The sequence below is a fragment of the Anolis carolinensis genome, unplaced genomic scaffold (assembly GCF_035594765.1).
Source record: "Anolis carolinensis isolate JA03-04 unplaced genomic scaffold, rAnoCar3.1.pri scaffold_12, whole genome shotgun sequence".
NCBI lineage: Eukaryota > Metazoa > Chordata > Lepidosauria > Squamata > Dactyloidae > Anolis > Anolis carolinensis.
Window position 1 is genome coordinate 22,099,657 of NW_026943823.1, and position 20,031 is coordinate 22,119,687.

The 20,031-nt window shown below is 40.7% G+C and overlaps 1 protein-coding gene across 4 annotated transcripts in view; it reads right to left on the bottom strand.

The window, feature by feature from the left end:
• Positions 1–20,031, bottom strand: part of arhgef9 (Cdc42 guanine nucleotide exchange factor 9) — a 154,191-nt gene that overhangs the window by 54,425 nt on the left and 79,735 nt on the right. For 3 of the 4 annotated variants that reach the window (XM_062964104.1, XM_062964106.1, XM_062964105.1), the window contains exon 2: positions 4,797–4,976. In XM_062964104.1, coding sequence (XP_062820174.1) covers positions 4,797–4,976 — 180 coding nt within the window. Of the gene's footprint in view, positions 1–4,796; positions 4,977–20,031 lie in introns of those variants that run through there. The other variant, XM_062964103.1, reaches the window with a different exon arrangement.

Genomic DNA, 20,031 nt, shown 5'->3' on the forward strand with positions numbered 1-20,031 from the left:
AAGCTTTCTCCCACTCGAAAATGTTGCAAGAGCCAAATGGGTCTGAAAATCTCCAACAATTAAGTCAAAGGAGGAAAAAACACATTATGTTGAAATCAATAAGCACATTAGTGTTGTTTTTCAATGGCATGGAAAATGCCAAAATAGTCTCCATTAGGATTCAGGGCCCAAGTTGCAAGAAGCTCAGAAAAACACACAATTGTATAGCAACAGGTGTTCAATTGTCATCATTGAAACTTACGGTAAGTCTGACGCCACTTGAGGCTGCCTTTATTAAAAACCTCCGGAACGTTTTTGTCCTCTGAATTTGCCAAAGGTTGCATCAAGCCTCCCTTTCCTACTATGTATTTTCTCCGTTTTTTTCCAGCCGATGAGTAACTTTCTCGAAACAACGTCCTTTTCACGACTGCGCCGAAAAGGTCAAGAAACGGGAACACAAAGGGGCTTCTTTTCCAGAGGAAACAGCGGGCGGGACTTGGATTTCGTTCGTAATTATTTGTTAATAATTGTAACAGGCTTTGATGGTTTTTACGTGATGTTGAATTCTACCTCAATATTGATATGTTGGAGGTTTCGGCTGGGAACAAATCCTGACAAATACGGAGATCTTACTGTATATTCGGGGTCCTCAAACATTTTAAGCAGATGGGGAAGGATATAAGAATAAAATTATTATTATTATTATTATTATTATTATTATTATTATTATTATTATTATTATTATTATTCAGACTGTTGAGGGGCCGGATTTTCATTTGGAAAGAAAAATACGAACAAATTCCTATGCACACTGCACATGTCTTATTTGTAGTGCAAAAAACAACAACAACAATGAAAGAACAATATAAAGAAAGAACGTGAAGTCTGATCTGGCCACGGTGGTCCATGCCTTAGTTACTTCTAGACTGGATTGGTCATAGTGATTTATTGCAGCTGGCTAATAACCACCCTGTGCCACAGCCCTTTACCTTTTAAATTTAGTTAAATTTGCCTCCCCTCATAGTGGTACCTAAATTTCCTACTTGATAAATGCAACTATTTTTCGGGTGGCTTAGGTCAACAACGAGCAGGGGCTATTTTGTATTTTAATGGTCGGATGCTCACTCTGACATGGGCTGGCCTCGAACTCATGACATCTTGGTCATAGTGATTTATTGCAGCTGGCTACTAACCACCCTACGCCAAAGCCCATTACCTTTTAAATTTAGTTAAATTTGCCTCCCCACATAGTGGTACCTAAATTTCCTACTTGATAGATGCAACTATTTTTCGGGTGGCTTAGGTCAACAACGAGCAGGGGCTATTTTTTATTTTAATGGTCGGATGCTCACTCCGACATGGGCTGGCCTCGAACTCATGACGTCTTGGTCATAGTGATTTAATGCAGATGGCTACTAACCACCCTGCGCCACAGCCCGGCCCCTGTTTAAGGATCTCCACTGGCTGCCGTTTATTTTCCGGGCCCAATTCAAGTAACCTTGATAACCTTAATAACCTAACCCAAGTCTTCAGTTTCACGCCCAGAGCCATGTGCGTCTGCACAAAAGGAGCATTTCTGGGTTCTGGAGAAGTTGGTTTCTAATATTCCAGCAGATAGGGCACAGCTAGAAACTTTGGCAAAACACCAAACCAAGGCCAAATCCGGTTTTTAAAAGAAATCCTCCCAGCCTTGCACTTTGTTTTCCCCCTCCCGGCGAGTTACATAAGCGGCTCCTCCGTCTCTGGACTGCTCACACTTTGTACCTTTCCCAGGAAAGTACAGAAGAGCGAGTCAGTTTTAAGGTCTTGGGTGATGAAGCAGAAACAAAGCGCAGAGAATACGGCTGTCAGATCCTGTTCTTTTTTATGTCCGACTGCAATGCAAGTAGAAAGCGGGAGATGGGCCATGAAAACTCCTGTCCCCACAGAATGGAGACTATAAGTCAGGGGTCCCCAAACTAAGGCCCAGGGGCCACATGCAGCCGGTATTTCAAAAACTAGAACTGATAGGAAAAAAATGGTGTCATTTTGGGAAACAAATACCCCCCCAAAAAAGTCACCAAAACATGTCTTGGCCAGTGCATCATGAGTGCAGCACGAGAAGCAATTGTCCCATCTCTGTTTCAAGGTCTCCAAACAAGGGTGTCCCATCATCCCCGGAAGCTATTTACTAGACATGTCCAAAAAATCGTTTTGAATCGTATATCGTAATTATTTCGGATTGTTCTCGCTTTTTGATACGCATTCCGAGACATTGTCTCACAGCGCAACCAGCAATGTAATTCGAACCATTGTTGGCCCATTCTCTAATTGTCTCTTAATGTTTCGTTAATTTTTTTCCCCAAACATTTTTTAAAATATATTTTTAAAAATATTTTTTAAATTTTTTGTTTGTTTCTGCAACCTACCTAGAATGGGAGCTTAGCTTAGCCTAACATGGCTGCCGCTCCCCGGCCAATCAGAAGCTTCCACGATGGACGCAAAGGTGGGGGCTAGGGTTGATGAGGATAGCTCAAGAAATGAGGGCGGGAGAGTCCTGTAAAGTCCCCCCCCCCCCCGGTTCCTTTTTTTTTTTTTTGGCCGATTGCGCATGCGCGTCTGCCACTTTAGAAACATTTAGAATCATTACAAATTTTCAGAAATATCCGAAATTTTTGGGCGAAAAAAATCGGAAATACTTTCTATATCGAAGCGCCAGCGCCCCTTACTTTAGAAACGAGAATTGAAACATTTTTTTCATCAATCGGACATGCCTACTATTTACTTGTCCTAACATTTCGGGGAAACCTTTCCTTGCAAGTTGAACCCATCCCTAGTGTGTTTGTGTGTGTTTAAATGGCGGAATAAGACCTCTGATTCCACACAATGCTTGGCACCGTGTCACCCGTGGTCTTGAGGAGGACGTGGAAAAGAGCGCTGAAGCAGTATCTTCTCCAAGTGAAGATGACATTGACTACGGGAGCAGGACAAGAGAGTGTCACCCCCGATTTGTCTGTTCTGCTGCCATGTTGTCTAAAGCCAGCCGTCAAGAAGGGCTGAGCAAGCAGGCCGCTCAAGCGGAGGAGATGCGCTTGGCGGAGTTGCGCCCGGGTCGAAAAGCCCACTTAAAACCGTACAGGACATCCTCCTTGGAGCTCCAGAGATGCATGCCGTCATGGCGGATTGAAGCCTTTATCTCAGTTTCTCCCTCTCCATAATTCCAATGGCAACCCGAAGCTCAGCATTGCGAACCTTCATAGACTAGAAATGCTGGATTTTGTATCACAAAACCACAAGTCGAACACTTCCCAAGTGTCTAGGACTGTGTGATGTATTTTCGGATGATGAGTGCAGATCTCAGTAGAGTGGCCTTTTGCAGTTGGGCAGATCGTAATTTTGTCAATGTCTATTGTTTCCAAATGCCGGCTGAGATCTTTTGGCACGGCACCCAATGTGCCCATCACCACCGGGACCACCTGTACTGGTTTCTGCCAGAGTCTTTGAAGTTCAATCTTAAGGTCCTGATCACAGCTGAGTTTTTCCTGTTGTTTTTCGTCAATGCGACTGTCACCTGGGATGGTGACATCAATGATCCAACCCTTTTTCCTTTCCACAACTGGTATGTCTGGTATGTTGTTTTCCATAACTTTGTCAGTTTGGATTCGGAAGTCCCACAGTATCTTTGCATGCTCATTTTCCAATACTTTTGCAGGTTTGTGAACCCACCAGTTCTTTGCTGCTGGGAGGTGGTCGTTGAGGCATAAGTTCCAATGAATCATTTGGACCACATAGGTAGTTGTGTCTCTGTTTGTAATCTGTCTGTGCAATTTTCTTATAGCAGCTGAGGATATGATCAATGGTTTCGTCGGCTTCCTTGCACAGTCTGCATTTTGGGTCATCAGCTGATTTTTCGATCTTGGCCTGAATGGCCTTTGTCCTGATGTCTTGCTCCTGGGCTGCAAGGATCAGGCCTTCTGTCTCCTTCTTCAGGGTCCCATTTGTGAGCCAGAGCCAGGTCTTCTCCTTGTCAGCTTTTCTTTCAATTTTGTCAAGGAACTTTCCATGCAATGTTTTGTTGTGCCAGCTGTCAGCTCTAGTTTGTAGTGCGGTTTTCTTGTACTGGTTTTTTGTCTGCTGTGCTTTGAGGAGTTTCTGATTTTTGACTTCAATCAAAGCAGGTGGTTGTTGTTGCTGTTATTATTATTATTATTATTATTATTATTATTATTATTATTTTATTATGACACAGCAAACAAGATAGATATGCTGGATTTCATATCACAAAATCACAAGTCGAACACTTCCCAAGTGTCTAGGACTGTGTGATGTATTTTCGGATGATGCGCGCAGATCCCAGCAGGGTGGCCTTTTGCAGCTGGCAGATCGTAATTTTGTCAATGTCTATTGCTTCCAAATGCCGGCTGAGATCTTTTGGCACGGCACCCAATGTGCCCATCACCACTGGGACCACCTGTATTAGTTTCTGCCAGAGTCTTTGAATAATAATAATAATAATAATAATAATAATAATAATAATAATAATTATTATTATTATTATTATTATTATTATTTGAAACACAACAAGTTGAGTCCATAGCAGACATTCTGCTGGCTGTTGTACTGGATCACATGTCGGACACTTCCCAAGTTATTATTATTATTATTAGCTGGGATTCTGAATCAGGATCTTACGCTAGATATTTTTACAAATGCTTCGTTACACTTCAGGGGGGAAATGAAGCCCTGTTAGTGCAATACAAGACCCTAAGCGAGGTCCACGGATGCACGAACCACGCCTTGGGAGAGCAAAGGAGTGCGGCAACGAGAGAGATACTCACTCTTACGAAGCTGGCGGGGAACCATCCCTCCTCGTCGTCGATCTGTCCCCACCACCAGTCCTTGTTGGAGGCATCCAGGACCTTGATGACGTCTCCTGCTTTAAACGCCAACTCCCGGTTGGCCATGGTGACGTGATCCCATACTGCCTCGGCGCTTACAATAGAACCGCCACTGATCAGCTTGAAGAGAAAGGAAACAGAATGCAAAACGGTTAGGAAGGAAGTCCTCTTGGGCAAAGAGAAAGGCATCTCCACCCTCCGCCCAATTCAGAGACATACATACAGAGAGAGACAAAATCAGCAGCTATTTTCTTTCTGCAACAAGAACCTTGAAACTGAAGTTGGAATTTCAGACATGTCTCTCAAAAACAATGATTATCCACCGTTGACATCTTTGCCACAAACCTCCTGGGCCTGTGCCCTTGGATGGTAACCCAATGTACCAGGTGCATTGACTGGGCGAAGTCTAAAGCTCAGTCAATGGTACTTTTTTCTCACAGAGCCAAAATAACAGTGCATTTGCAGAATACGGCAGTGGAGGTTCCTATAATGCAGGTCAATGCAGTTAAATGGCATTATGGAACTGCATTATATGGCAGCGTGGATGGGGCCTTTGCCACCATACCCATACAGTTGCATTTCTGTCACCCTTAGGCTCTCTTGGTAGGACGTTGTTGAACGGTAATACAGCCAGATACTGTCTGAATGTCTTTGCCTACTCAATGGTGTAAAGATGTCAGGCAGGAGGAGAAATCTTTTAAAAAATCTCACCTCTTATACCAATTGCAAAGATGTGGAGATGGATGATGTTATTAAATTATAGATTATATTATTATTGTTATATCCGCTGCCACCAGTTATTAAAGATGTTTTTTTTTATTTTTAAACGCTGCCATCAGATGTAAAGGGGATTATCAACTCTTGCCACCACTATTGGAAGATTTAGCCACTGGCTACGTAGAGAGGAGACTTTTAAATCTTTATTTTTCTTCCTTCTTGTTTGCTCTTAATGTGTGTATATATGACAGAGACTGAGATGTTTGAAGGAAAAAAACAATAACACGTTTATTGAGGCACAAGCTTGATAGTTACAATTCTCACTTAGAGGCACTTTCCTTAACAGTTGCAATAACAGAATGAGGTGATTCAAACTTCCTAAAATGTCACTTCTTTCTCCACTGCCTAAAACCTGCAGTCACAGACTATCTGTTCCTTATCTGGAAACAGACTACATTAAAATAAGTCACCAAACTTATTTTAAAATTGACTCAAAAATCAAACATTTGAGCCACCCTGATCCCTCAACCAGAATCAGTTTCCCGGTACTTCATAAGGGCACTGACTCTAAAAACTAACCTTCCCTATGCTTCTCTGACCACAGACTTACTGATTGAGTTTCCCTCCAAATTCTGCTCTCTCTTCAGCTAACCCAGTTGGCTCCGCCCCCTTCTCCATGGCAACCACTCATGAGAGCAGAGTAACTGAAATATTAACCCTTTTTAAAACACAGTTAAACCTGGCATCTGTAAATAAAAATAAAAACACACTTCTTTACAAATGGCTTTGGGAGATGCTCCTCCAGTGAGAAGGCAGTTGGAAAAGACACTCAACACTTCTTCCTGCACAACAACAAACCAATGGCCAACACTAAGCATGCCAACTTGAAAACATATTGTGTAACCATAGCCAGTGTCGCACCTCCGGATAGCTTCACCTTTCTAGATTTTTAAGACCCAACCGAGAGAGGGAGATGAGCACTAGATCGTCTGCATACATCAGGATGAAATCGGGTTCACTATTATACACTCATGTATCTACGCAAACACACGAAGTGGGTTTTTTTGCACAAAATGTTGAGTTTTGCACCAAAACCAAGTTTTGGGAGGCAGACATCTATACACATAATAAAAGTGAAAATAAGTATGTGTGTATGTGGCTGGGGTAACCACTTCCACAGACAGCCTCCCACTTCCACAAACAGCTACAAACCACAGTGCTGAGGAGCCACCAAAAGCACTCCCTTCAATAACATTTCAGGTTATAGTGAGCACCATTGTGATAAATATGGTCATTGGTTCTTCTAGAACACGGTCTGATGGAGTCTTTATGCTGCTGCTTTTTTATGTGCAATTGAGTTTTATACAGATTGTTTATTTTATGATGTTTTTATTTTATTTTATTGGTGGTTTTTGCTGTAATGGATTGATACTTTTATGTTGGTATGTATGTTGGAATTTCTATTCTATATGTAAGCCACCCCGAATCCTTTCGGGGAGATGGTGGTGGGGTATAAAATAAAGTAGTTGTTGTTGTTGTTGTTATTATTATTATTATTATTCATTGTATGACACAGCAAACAAGATAGATATGCTGGATTTCGTATCACAAAATCACAAGCCGAACACTTCCCAAGTGTCTAGGACTGTGTGATGTATTATTATTATTATTATTATTATTATTATTATTATTATTTTATTATGACACAGCAAACAAGATAGATATGCTGGATTTCATATCACAAAATCACAAGTCGATGATATAATAAATAATATAATATATATAATATAATAAATAATAATAATGATAATAATATTATCATTATCATTATTATTTATTCACATAAATACACAGTATGACACAGCAAATGATATATACAGTAGAGTCTCACTTATCCAACACTCGCTTATCCAAGCTTCTGGATTATCCAAGCCATTTTTGTAGTCAATGTTTTCAATATATCGTGATATTTTGGTGCTAAATTCGTAAATACAGTAATTACAACATAACATTACTGCGTATTAAACCACTTTTTCCATCAAATTTGTTGTAATACATGATATTTTGGTGCTTAATTTGTACAATCATAACCTAATTTGATGTTTAATAGGCTTTTCCTTAATCCCTCCTTATTATCCAAGATATTCGCTTATCCAAGCTTCTGCCGGCCCGTTTATGTTGGATAAGTGAGACTCTACTGTAACACCAACACATCCATTTTGGAATGGGATGCTAATACGGATGTGTTAGCATGAAGAAATCTTGTCATTGCTGGCAACGCTGTGTCTTGGCACCGCGAGGGAATTCCTCAAGGATTCTTCCGTCTCCTTGACCGATCTCAGCTCCAGAATGAGGCTGAGACCTCCATTATTGCCTTGCGGTGGCTTCTGCAATTTGAGAAGCACGCTTTTCTTTGCAATGCTGGTGAAAGAAGGAGTGTGCGGACAACAAGCCCCAAAGGAGATGTTGACAAGTTGCAAAGACAGGAACCGTCCAATGCGATTACTCTTCCTTGTCCAGGAAACTATGAAATCCCTATAATAGCACTTTCTGAATAGCTGTTGCTAAAATGCCCCGGTTCTCTTTCTTCCTCCCACTTTCCTCATTGGTCTGAAGCTGACATCAATGGCTGCAAATGGCATTCAGAAGCCAGACTGCTATTGGGATATTATTCAGATATAAATCCATTTTAAATGGGCAGCTGTAGCTTCTACTGTATACTGTATATACTCGAGTATAAGCCTAGTTTTTCAGCCCTTTTTTTAAGACTGAAAAAGCCCCCTCGGCTTATACTCGGGTGAGAGTCCTGGTTGGCTTATATTTGGGTCAGCTTATACTTGAGAATATATGGTACATTTATTATTTTTCTCTATTATTATTGGTATTATTACATTTATTATTTTTCTCTATCATTGTATGTAAATATCTATTTTCCTGTATTTATTGTCCATAGACACCTCCAAGTTCATGTAGGTGGCATGACTGCATGCAGAGCCGTTACCTTCCCGCCGAAGGGGTACCTATTGATCTACTCACACTGGCATGTTTTCGAACTGCTAGGTTGGCAGAAGCTGGGGCTAACAGCGGGAGCTCACTCCCGCTCCCCGGATTCGAACCTGTGACCTTTTGGTCCACAAGTTCAGCAGCTCAGTGCTTTTAACTTGCTGTGCTATACTGTACCATACCTTAAATTCTGTATTGGAATTAATATTGAAGTATAATTATTTATTTATTACATTTATATCCTGCTTATAATTAATATTATTATATTGCACTATTAGTATTATATTGTATTACAAAATAATATTTTGTATGCATTTAGTATTATTATGACATGTATTATTTTACTCGATTATCATTAAAAGGATACATAAGCACATTCACATTGAAGAAGATGAGAATCATGATTTAATCAGAGTTGGACAGTCTTATCTTAAATTTGAGCTTTATATAGATATTCAAAGACATTTAATCTACTGATGCCTCAATTAATGTAATTTTAATGGTATTTATTTTTATTTCTGAAATTTACCGGTCTCGGCTTATACTGGAGTCAATGTTTTCCCAGTTTTTTTGGTGGTAAAATTAGGTGCCTCGGCTTGTATTCGGGTCGGCTTATACTCGAGTATATACGGTAATGTAATTTTATTGGTATCTATTTTTATTTCTAAAAATTACCGGTCTCGGCTTGTACTGGAGTCATTGTTTTCCCAGTTTTTTTGGTGGTAAAATTAGATGCCTCGGCTTATATTCGGGTCGGCTTATACTCGAGCATATACGGTAATGTAATTTTATTGGTATCTATTTTTATTTCTGAAATGTACCACCCTTGGCTTATACTGGAGTCAATGTTTTCCCAGTTTTTTTGGTGGTAAAATTAGATGCCTCAGCTTATATTCGGGTCGGCTTATACTCGAGTATATACAGTATGCCACTATCGATGATAGCAAGAAGAAGAGAGTGCTAGTTTCGCCCTTCCACGATCAGTTCCAAAGTGCTGGCCATTGTTCTCCCGTCCGCCTTTGCTTGGCCTGTTTTCTCTTTGCTCCACGGATGCCTAATCATGCAGCAAGCAATTTTAGCCGGAGCCTCATTAACATGCTGGGAGTTAAAAATAGAAGCGCTTCTGCTTTTTTCCCCATCTCATCCCTGCAGCTGATGATCATCATCACCCAGCAGCATGAAGGTAGAATAATTATGCATTTAGGAGAAAAAAGGCAACTTAAAGGCAACATGACAAGGACAGCTTCTGGAGGCGGGAGGCAAAAGGCAAACCTCAAAACCGGCATGTTTCGCAGTCTAGACACCGGATCCGTTCTGTCCTCGGCTATTGGGAAGAAAAGATGCTGTGAATGTGCACCTCTTCCCTCTCGATTAAAAATAGGCCAACATTATGTGCAGAGCCGGTCCAAGGTAATTTTCAAGTGTAGGCAAACAGAAATTTTGGCGCTCCCCCCCCCCCCCAAATCAATCACTGAAAAATAAAAGTGTTGGATAAGCAAAAATGTTGGATAATAAGGAGGGATTAAGGAAAAGCCTAAATAAACAACACTCTGAAAATGGGAAATCCAGACAGGAAGCAATCAGGGCCAACTAACACCACCCAACCAAGGATGCCCCCAGGGAGGAAGCCCCACTTGCCTTGCTTCCTAGACTTCCTACAGAGGAGGAGGCTGAGTTGGATGATCCAGTAGTCTGAATCAGTACAACTATTTCTGACAATGTATGTCAGATTTTCTCAAACTGGCATTTTCCAGAAGTGTTGGACATTCATTACTGCCATCTCTGCCTTGCACATCCATTAGAAAGTGTAGATTCTATATCTCTGCTAAACCAAATAGTTGCATACAGGTGTTAAAACTTCAATCCTCGGGAAAATCTACTTATAAATGAAGGTACTAGGACTTATTTAACAATTTCCCTCCTTTCTCATAAATGGGGCCAAAAGTGGCTCACCTATGAATTAAAACAAGCTCCATAAATTAAAAGTAACAGTAGAAAATGAACATTCAATTAAATAAGTGTGTATGCATTAAATTAATTCACCCAAGTTAGGTAAGATAAGCAATACTTACTTCACAGGCTTCCCAAAAACCATATTGTCTTCCTAGGCTCCTTTCTGCCACAGGAGACAGGAGTTGCCTTGATGGCGCCCCCAACAACACGGCGCCACAGGCAAATGCCTAGTTTGTCTGGTGGTAGAACCGCCTCTGATTATGTGCAAAGGGTTGTTGCATGTCTTTCGGGCTGTGTGGCCATGTTCCAGAAGTATTCTCTCCTGACGTTTCGCCCACATCTACCCTGTTTCCCCGAAAATAAGACAGTGTCTTATATTAATTTTTGCTAGGTCTTATTTTCAGGGGATGTCTTATTTTTTCCACAAAGAAGAATTCACATTTATGGTTGAATTTTTAAAAAAAAATGAAAATGTATTATCTACTGTACAGTAGTTGTCATCACAAACCAGCATAACCAAACTCTGAATCCTTTCGAGAATTTCTATATTATATTTTATTGCTATACTGTTTTTAAATTAGTGTTTTAAATTTCTGTTCATATGTACATTTATGTTGTTGTTGGGCTTGTCCTTGTGTAAGCTGCCCTGAGTCCCTTCTGGGAGATGGAGGTGGGATACAAGAATAAAGTTATTATATTATTATTATTATTTCTTGATACTTCCTTTATTTCCATGCACAACAATCTATGGTATGTACATTTACCGATCCTGCATGCTTCCAAACAAAACCTTTGCTAGGTCTTACTTTCGGGGGAGGCCTTATATTTAGCAATTCAGCAAAACCTCTACTAGGTCTTATTTTCCGGGGATGTCTTATTTTAGGGGAAACAGGGTATGCCCTGCCATAGATGTGGGCGAAACGTCAGGAGAGAATACTTCTTATTTTTTTCAGATTTTTTTAATTTAAATTATTGAAAAATTTTGAATTTTACATATTCAGTACTTAAAACGTATACATTCTTTAACAAATTTGCAATACAGAGTTATGTATATCATAGCTCCTATGGTATTTTCACTCTCTAACTATATTACCTACTCATATTATTTACTTTTTGTGATCCTTCACCTAGTGCTATCCCTTCACCCCAGACCAGCCAATTACAATATTTATTTCCAAAATTCCATTGTTTCTTTTACAGGTTTTTCCCCCTTTCCTTCTACGTATACAAACTCTATAAATTTTCCCCATATCTTCCCAAAATCATCCTTTTTTAATAACCCTCTTTTAATTTTAATATGACATGTCAATGTATCATTTATCGCAATATCCCAAATCTCCTTATAACATTCTTCCAATTGGCACTCCCCCAATCTTTTCCATTTTTTTGGCTATTAACAATCTTGCTGCTGTTACCAAGTTGGCGATTAGTTCCTTTAACTCTTTTGATATTTAAATATTATCCATAAATGATAACAGTGCTATTTCAGGCGTTCCTATTATTTCTGTTTTGGTGATTCCCTTTATTTCATTAAAAACGTTCTCCCAAAATTTTTGAACATATTTACAGGACCACCACATATGTATATACGTACCATTTTCCTGGCAGCCCCTCCAGCACTGCCTAGAGCAGGGGTCCCCAAACTAAGGCCCGGGGGCCGGATGCGGCCCATCGAAGCCATTTATCCGGCCCCCACGGCACAAGGCCAGAAGGGGGTTGGGCTAAATGACCCAAGGGTCTCTTCTTCTCTTAAAGCTATATTATTATTATTATTATTATTGACACAACGACATTGTATGACACAGCAAACAAGGTAGATATGCTGGATTTCATATCACAAAATCCCAAGTCGAACACTTCCCAAGTGTCTAGGACTGTGTGATGTATTTTCGGATGATGCGTGCAGATCCCAGTAAGGTGGCCTTTTGCAGTTGGCAGATCGTAATTTTGTCAATGTCTATTGTCTCCAAATGCCGGCTGAGATCTTTTGGCACGGCACCCAGTGTGCCCATCACCACTGGGACCACCTGCACTGGTTTCTGCCAGAGTCTTTGAAGTTCAATCTTGAGGTCCTGATAGCGGCTGAGTTTTTCCTGTTGTTTTTCTTCAATGCGGCTGTCACCTGGGATGGCAACATCAATGATCCAAACCTTGTTCTTTTCCACAACTGTGATGTCTGGTGTGTTGTGTTCCAGAACTTTGTCAGTCTGGATTCGGAAGTCCCACAGTATCTTTGCGTGTTCATTTTCCACAACCTTTGCAGGTTTGTGATCCCACCAGTTCTTAACTGCAGGGAGGTGATACTTGAGGCATAGGTTCCAATGAATCATTTGGGCCACATAGTTGTGCCTCTGTTTGTAGTCTGTCTGTGCAATTTTCTTACAGCAGCTGAGGATATGATCTATGGTTTCATCGGTTTCCTTGCACAGTCTGCACTTTGGGTCATCAGCTGATTTTTCGATCTTGGCCTTAATTGCCTTTGTCCTGATGTCTTGCTCCTGGGCTGCAAGGATCAGGCCTTCTGTCTCCTTCTTCAGGGTCCCATTCGTGAGCCAGAGCCAGGTCTTCTCTTTATCAGCTTTTCCTTCAATTTTGTCAAGGAACTTTCCATGCAGTGTTTTGTTGTGCCAGCATTATTATTATTATTATTATTATTATTATTATTATTATTATTATTATTATTATTATAAATACAACAAGATGAGTCCACAGCAGACACTCTGCTGGTTGTTGTATTGGATCATATGTCGGACACTTCCCAAGTGTCTAGGACTGTGTGATGTATCGGCGAATAACGTGTGCAGATCCCAGTAAGGTGGCCTTCTGTAGCTGGCAGATGGTAATTTTGTTAGCGCCTATTGTGTTTAAGTGCAGGCCAAGGTCTTTAGGCACTGCACCCAGTGTGCCGATCACCACTGGGACCACCTTGACTGGCTTGTGCCAGAGTCTTTGTAATTCAATCTTTAAATCCTCATATCGTGTCAGCTTTTCCAGTTGTTTCTCCTCAATCCTTCTGTCACCTGGGATTGCAACATCAACAATCCATACTTTGTTTTTTAACACAATTGTGAGGTCAGGAGTATTGTGTTCCAAAACCCTGTATTATTATTATTATTATTATTATTATTATTATTATTATTATTATTATTATTATTAACATTGAGGCTGGGTAGCCATCTGTCAGGGGTGCTGTGCTTGTGCTTTTGGTGCATAAAGGCAGAAGGGGGTTAGACTAAATGGCCCAAGGGGTCTCTTCAAACCCTCTTTGTTGTTGTTGTTGTTGTTGTTGTTGTTATTAATTATTATTATTGCTCGGTGGCCAACTATAGTCCGGCCCTCCAATGGTCCGAAGGATCGTGAACTGGCCCCCTGTTTAAAAAGTTTGGGGACCCCTGGCCTAGAGTATTTCTTATCCATTTGATTTAATCTAATTGGTGTGAGGTACCATCTCCAAACCACTTTATAATAATTCTCTTTTATTCTTATAGACATGTTTTTTTTAATATACGCATATTCCACATTTCTTTCCAGATTTGAGGGTGTATTTCCTTATTGCAATCTAACTCCAACATTTCTTTAAGGTGATCCTGCTCCTGCTCTTTTTCTATTAGCAATTTGTAAATATCACTTGTTATACCTTTAGTTCTTTCTTTTCCTTCCCTTCCACCCCTTCTCTCTCGATTAAAAATAGGCCAACATTATGTGCAAAGGGTTGTTGCGTGTCTTTCGGGCTGTGTGGCCATGTTCCAGAAGTATTCTCTCCTGACGTTTCGCCTATATCTATGGCTTGTATATTTATATTACGGGGTGAGAAGAGTGGGATATAAATGTAGTAAATAAATTTTATATATATATATATATATATATATATATATATATATATATATGAATGAGTCATGGCATCACGGCAACCCACAAAACAACAAAACTACAGGCCCCCCAACCTTGAAATTTGACAACACAACCCATCATCCATGCCTCTATGTTGGCTCATCAAACGACAACTCCCATGATTCCATAGCTTTCATCCATGATAGTTAAAGTGGTGCCAAACTGCATTCATTCTGCAGTGCAGATGCACTAACGGAGGGAAATGGTTGAGAAATGTGTTCCTTGAATACCAATAAACCCTAATTATTTTTTATCGAGAAATACTGCAAGTCGCTTCTGGTGTGAGAGAATTGGCCGTCTACAGAGACGTTGCCCAGGGGATGCCTGGATGTGTTGCTGGGAGGCTTCTCTCATGTCCCTGCAAGCTAGAGCTGACGGACGGGAGCTCACCCCATCTCACGGATTCGAACAGCCAACCATATAATATAATATAATATAATCTATATATATAAAAGAGTGATGGCATCATGGCGACCCACAAAACAACAAAACTACAGGCCCTCCAACCTCGAAATTTGACAACACAATCCATCATCCACGGCTCTAGGTTGATACAACAAAAAGAAAAGAAAAATAAAGTCCTAATTAGAGGGAGAGTAATTATTATATCTATATATATAAAAGAGTGATGGCATCATGGCCACCCACAAAACAACAAAACTACAGGCCCTCCAACCTCGAAATTTGACAACACAATCCATCATCCACGGCTCTAGGTTGATACAACAAAAAGAAAAGAAAAATAAAGTCCTAATTAGAGGGAGAGTAATTATTATATCTATATATATAAAAGAGTGATGGCATCATGGCCACCCACAAAACAACAAAACTACAGGCCCTCCAACCTCGAAATTTGACAACACAATCCATCATCCACGGCTCTAGGTTGATACAACAAAAAGAAAAGAAAAATAAAGTCCTAATTAGAGGGAGAGTAATTATTATATCTATATATATAAAAGAGTGATGGCATCATGGCCACCCACAAAACAACAAAACTACAGGCCCTCCAACCTCGAAATTTGACAACACAATCCATCATCCACGGCTCTAGGTTGATACAACAAAAAGAAAAGAAAAATAAAGTCCTAATTAGAGGGAGAGTAATTATTATATCTATATATATAAAAGAGTGATGGCATCATGACCACCCACAAAACAACAAAACTACAGGCCCTCCAACCTCGAAATTTGACAACACAATCCATCATCCACGGCTCTAGGTTGATACAACAAAAAGAAAAGAAAAATAAAGTCCTAATTAGAGGGAGAGTAATTATTATATCTATATATATAAAAGAGTGATGGCATCATGGCCACCCACAAAACAACAAAACTACAGGCCCTCCAACCTCGAAATTTGACAACACAACCCATCATCCATGGCTCTAGGTTGATACAACTAAAAGAAAAGAAAAATAAAGTCCTAATTAGAGAGAGAGGAATAATGGCTATTATCCAATTGCTGCCAGTTAGAAGGCTAAGATCTTCCAACTTGGTCTCCTAGCAACCCAATAAAAATAATAAAAAACACTAAAAATAATTAAAAACACTAAAAAATAATACAATAAAATACTATAATAACAGAAAATAACTAAAAATAGTACAAGAAAATAATAAAATATAATAAATAAAAAGATAACTTACAATAAAATTAATTAAAAAATACAAATAACGTCAAATAAAAATTACACAACAATTTTTAACCAATACCATCACCACTTTGCCACAGCAACGCGAGGCCGGGCACAGCTAGTGTGTGTATATATATATATAAATGAGTGATGGCATCACGGCAACCCACAAAACAACAAAAGTACAGGCCCCCCAACCTTTAAATTTGACAACACAACCCATCATCCACGCCTCTAGGTTGATACAACAAAAAGAAAAGAAAAATAAAGTCCTAATTAGAGGGAGAGCAATAATTGTTTTTATCCAATTGCTGCCAGTTTAGAGGGCTAATCTTTGCCCACTTGGTCTTCTAGCAACCAACTCAGCCAAGGGACAGCCAGGGTTCAGTTAGGGGACAGGCAGACTTAGGCCTCACTTAGGCTTCTTCCACAGATTATCTAATTTGCACTGGATTATATGGCAGTGTAGACTCAAAGTCCTTCCACACAGCTATATAACCCATTTATAATTTTATATTATCTGCTTTGAACTGGATTATCTTGACTCCACACTGCCATATAATCCACTTCAGTGTGCAGTCAGATACAACTGGACTTAATGTCAGGGGAAAACCGTTTACCCTTTACCTTAACTACCACCAATTCCACAATACTTTATTTCCCATACTTCGCCACAGCAATGCATGGCCGGGCACAGCTAGTATATATATATCTGGCCCTCTGCAATAGGAAATACAGCTTGCCTTACCTAAGAATATCAATGCTAGCAACACTCTGCCCATTGCATACTGAGAGGCCCACGCTGGACGTGGCAGAAGTCCAGAGTGGGCGTTTGGCTCCCTTTGTATACCATTTGTATGATGCAAAAAGGATAGCGGCGGAAATCAATGGAGGGTGGCAAAGTGGTGGTGGTATTGGTTAAAAATTGTTGTGTAATTTTTATTTGATGTTATTTGCATTTTTTTATTAATTTTTTTGCAAGTTATATTTTTATTTATTATATTTTATTATTTTCTTGTATTATTTTTTGTTATTTTCTGTTATTATAGTATTTTATTGTATTAATTTTTTAGTGTTTTTTATTATTTTTTATTGGGTTGCTAGGAGACCAAGTTGGAGGAACTTAGCCTTCTAACTGGCAGCAATTGGATAAAAGCAATTATTCCTCTCTCTCTAATTAGGACTTTATTTTCCTTTTCTTTTTGTTGTATCAACCTAGAGGCGTGGATGATGGGTTGTGTTGTCAAATTTCGAGGTTGGGGGGCCTGTAGTTTTGTTGTTTTGTGGGTCGCCGTGATGCCATCACTCTTTTATATATATACATATTGGGCTTGTTCCCCGTGTGAGTCCCTGCCTTGAGTCCCCACTGGGGGAGATGGAGGTGGCATACAAAAATGAAATAATAATAATAATAATAATTAGTAGTAGTATTATTATTGGGGTTAAAACACGGCCCACACTCTGCCTGAAGTTTTCCAAGCCCAGTTTCCCAATCCCCGAACTAAAGGGCATCGGAGGACAGGACTCAAAGAGGCACTCTTCTCCAAGCACCTTTTCCATGCCTTGCCCTTTGCATCCCACCTATCCGCAGGCATTATTTCCATCTTGTTTCGCAGTGCAGCGTGCTCCCAAAATGTACAGGTTTCCAACCCCGTCTTGCATTCAGCTCTGTGCTCGGTTCCGCAAGGTGCCAATTGGGAAACGCGGCATGATTGGGCCCCAAGCGGCGAAGGTCTTTGAAGGGAAATTGGAGAGAGCGGCCCGATCTCAGGAGAGCAGAGCTCTGCCAACGCTCTCTTTTGTTTTCCGTGTGCAGGAGGAGGAGGCAGCAAGAGGTGAAGCCAATGTCGGTGCCCCCGGGGCCCTCGGCTCCAAGGGCAGGGCCGCCCCCGAGGAACCAGGAGACATGGGGACCATTTAGAGGGTTGGCGGGATCCTTCTCCATCACGGCTCCCATCCCTCCCCTCCTTGTCCTCAGACTTCACTTTCTCTGACACAACGGGCTGAGCCGCTGTGACAAACTGTCAGAACAGATTTGGAAGCATTTGTTCTCGTTGTTGTTTTTTTTAGGACCCCGAAAGTCAAACCTCTAGACTTTGCAGGTGGGCTCCATTCCAGGGAATAGGCCTTTGTTTCGTGTGCTATGTTGGGGCGAAAAGCATTGCCAGAAGAAGAGAAAGAAGAAAAAGATGGAGGAGGAGAAAGAGAAGGATGAGAAGATGGAGGAGAAGGAAAGAGAAGGAGAAGTCAGGCTTTAGTACAGCAGGTTAACCACCAAGCTAACAGAAGCCTCCGGTGGCCTAGGGGATAAAAGCCTTGTGACTTGAAGGTTGGGTTGCTGACCTGAAGGCTGCAAGGTTTGAATCCCACCTGGGGAGAGTGCAGATGAGCTCCCTCTATCAGCTCCAGCTCCATGCAGGGACATGAGAGAAGCCTCCCACAAGGATGGTAAAACATCAAAAACATCCGGGCATCCCCTGGGCAACGTCCTTGCAGACGGCCAATTCTCTCACTCCAGAAGCAACTCCGGTTGCTCCTGACACGGAAAAAAAAAATCACCAAGCTGCAATAAATCTTGCCAACTAAAAGGTTGACAGTTCAAAGCCTGGGTGTTGTAGCTCAGCCATCAGGTTCTGCTCTTCTGCAAGAGATGGAGGGTGAATCAGAGTCTGATTCAGATTTTGGGCCCCTCCAGGATTTGGATCAAAGCCCAATGGCTTTGAAGGTGCCCAAAGTTGTGCTTACAGAAGATCTGTTAATTGGAGAGCATTCCGATGTTCATTCAAGGTTGGTTTTGCCAGACGTTGTTGTTGTGGAGGAGGAGGTGGCTTTTGATCAGAGGGAATCTTTTGCGAAGGACAGGAGTCAAAGGGAGGGGTGAGACGAAGTCAGCGCTTGGCTCTCAGTCGCTCTAATGAATAGCTTTCCCACGTGAAGTTTTGCGTTGCCGAACTCTCACTGTAAGCTTGATGGTCGTGCCTTCTAACTCTCCATCTAAGTCATTAATAAAGATCCTGAATAGAACTGGGCACAGGGCAGAACCCTGCAGATAGCACTCCACTCGCCACTTCTTTCCAGGATGAAGAAAAAACTTTTGGGAGAATTGCCCATTGTGCTCGTTTGTTTAAGCAGCTATAGATCCAGCTAACCATAGTTTTGCCATTAATCATTATCACTTGGATGATAGTACAGTAGAGTCTCACTTATCCAAGGTTCTGTATTATCCAAGGCAGTCTGCCTTTTAGTAGTCATTGTTTTTGTAGTAAATGTTGCAATGTTTTGGTGCTAAATTCGTAAATACAGTAATTACTACATAACATTACTGTGTACTGCATTACTGCTTTTTCTGTCAATTTCTTGTAAAACATGATATTTTGGTGCTTAATTTGTAAAATCATAATGTAATTTTATGTTTAATAGGCTTTTTTCTTAATCCCTCCTTATTATCCAAGATTTTTGCTTATCCAAGGTTCTGCCGGCCCATTTATCTTGGATAAGTGACGCTCTACTGTAATAAGATGCTGACAACAATAATACAATTGTGATGATAATAATAGTGATAATAATAGCAGAGGGTCGGCAAAAGTGGATTTCTACTTTTAATGGTTGCATCCAAGTGGAAGAGAAAGGAGTTATCTACTCCGAATCCTTCCAAAAACAGCCATGCAAAGGTATCAACCCTGCAAAGCGGTCCTCCTGCCATCTTGCCAGAGACTCCACCAGTCTCAAACAATTTGCTTTCTCAGCTCATTCAGACCGCAAGATTCCCACCTCTGTGTCTACATCTTGGATCACATCCAGACACCGTCATGAATTCAGTGACACCCTTTTCTTATGATCCTCCAACTGGCAGCTGCCAAGGTTCCTAATGGGAGTCTCCCGTGAATCGGACAGAGCGTTTGACGGATGGCGGTTATGACAACGTCACGCTCATTTCTCTAGCGTGGTCAAGACAGGCTCTCAAAGAATGACATGAG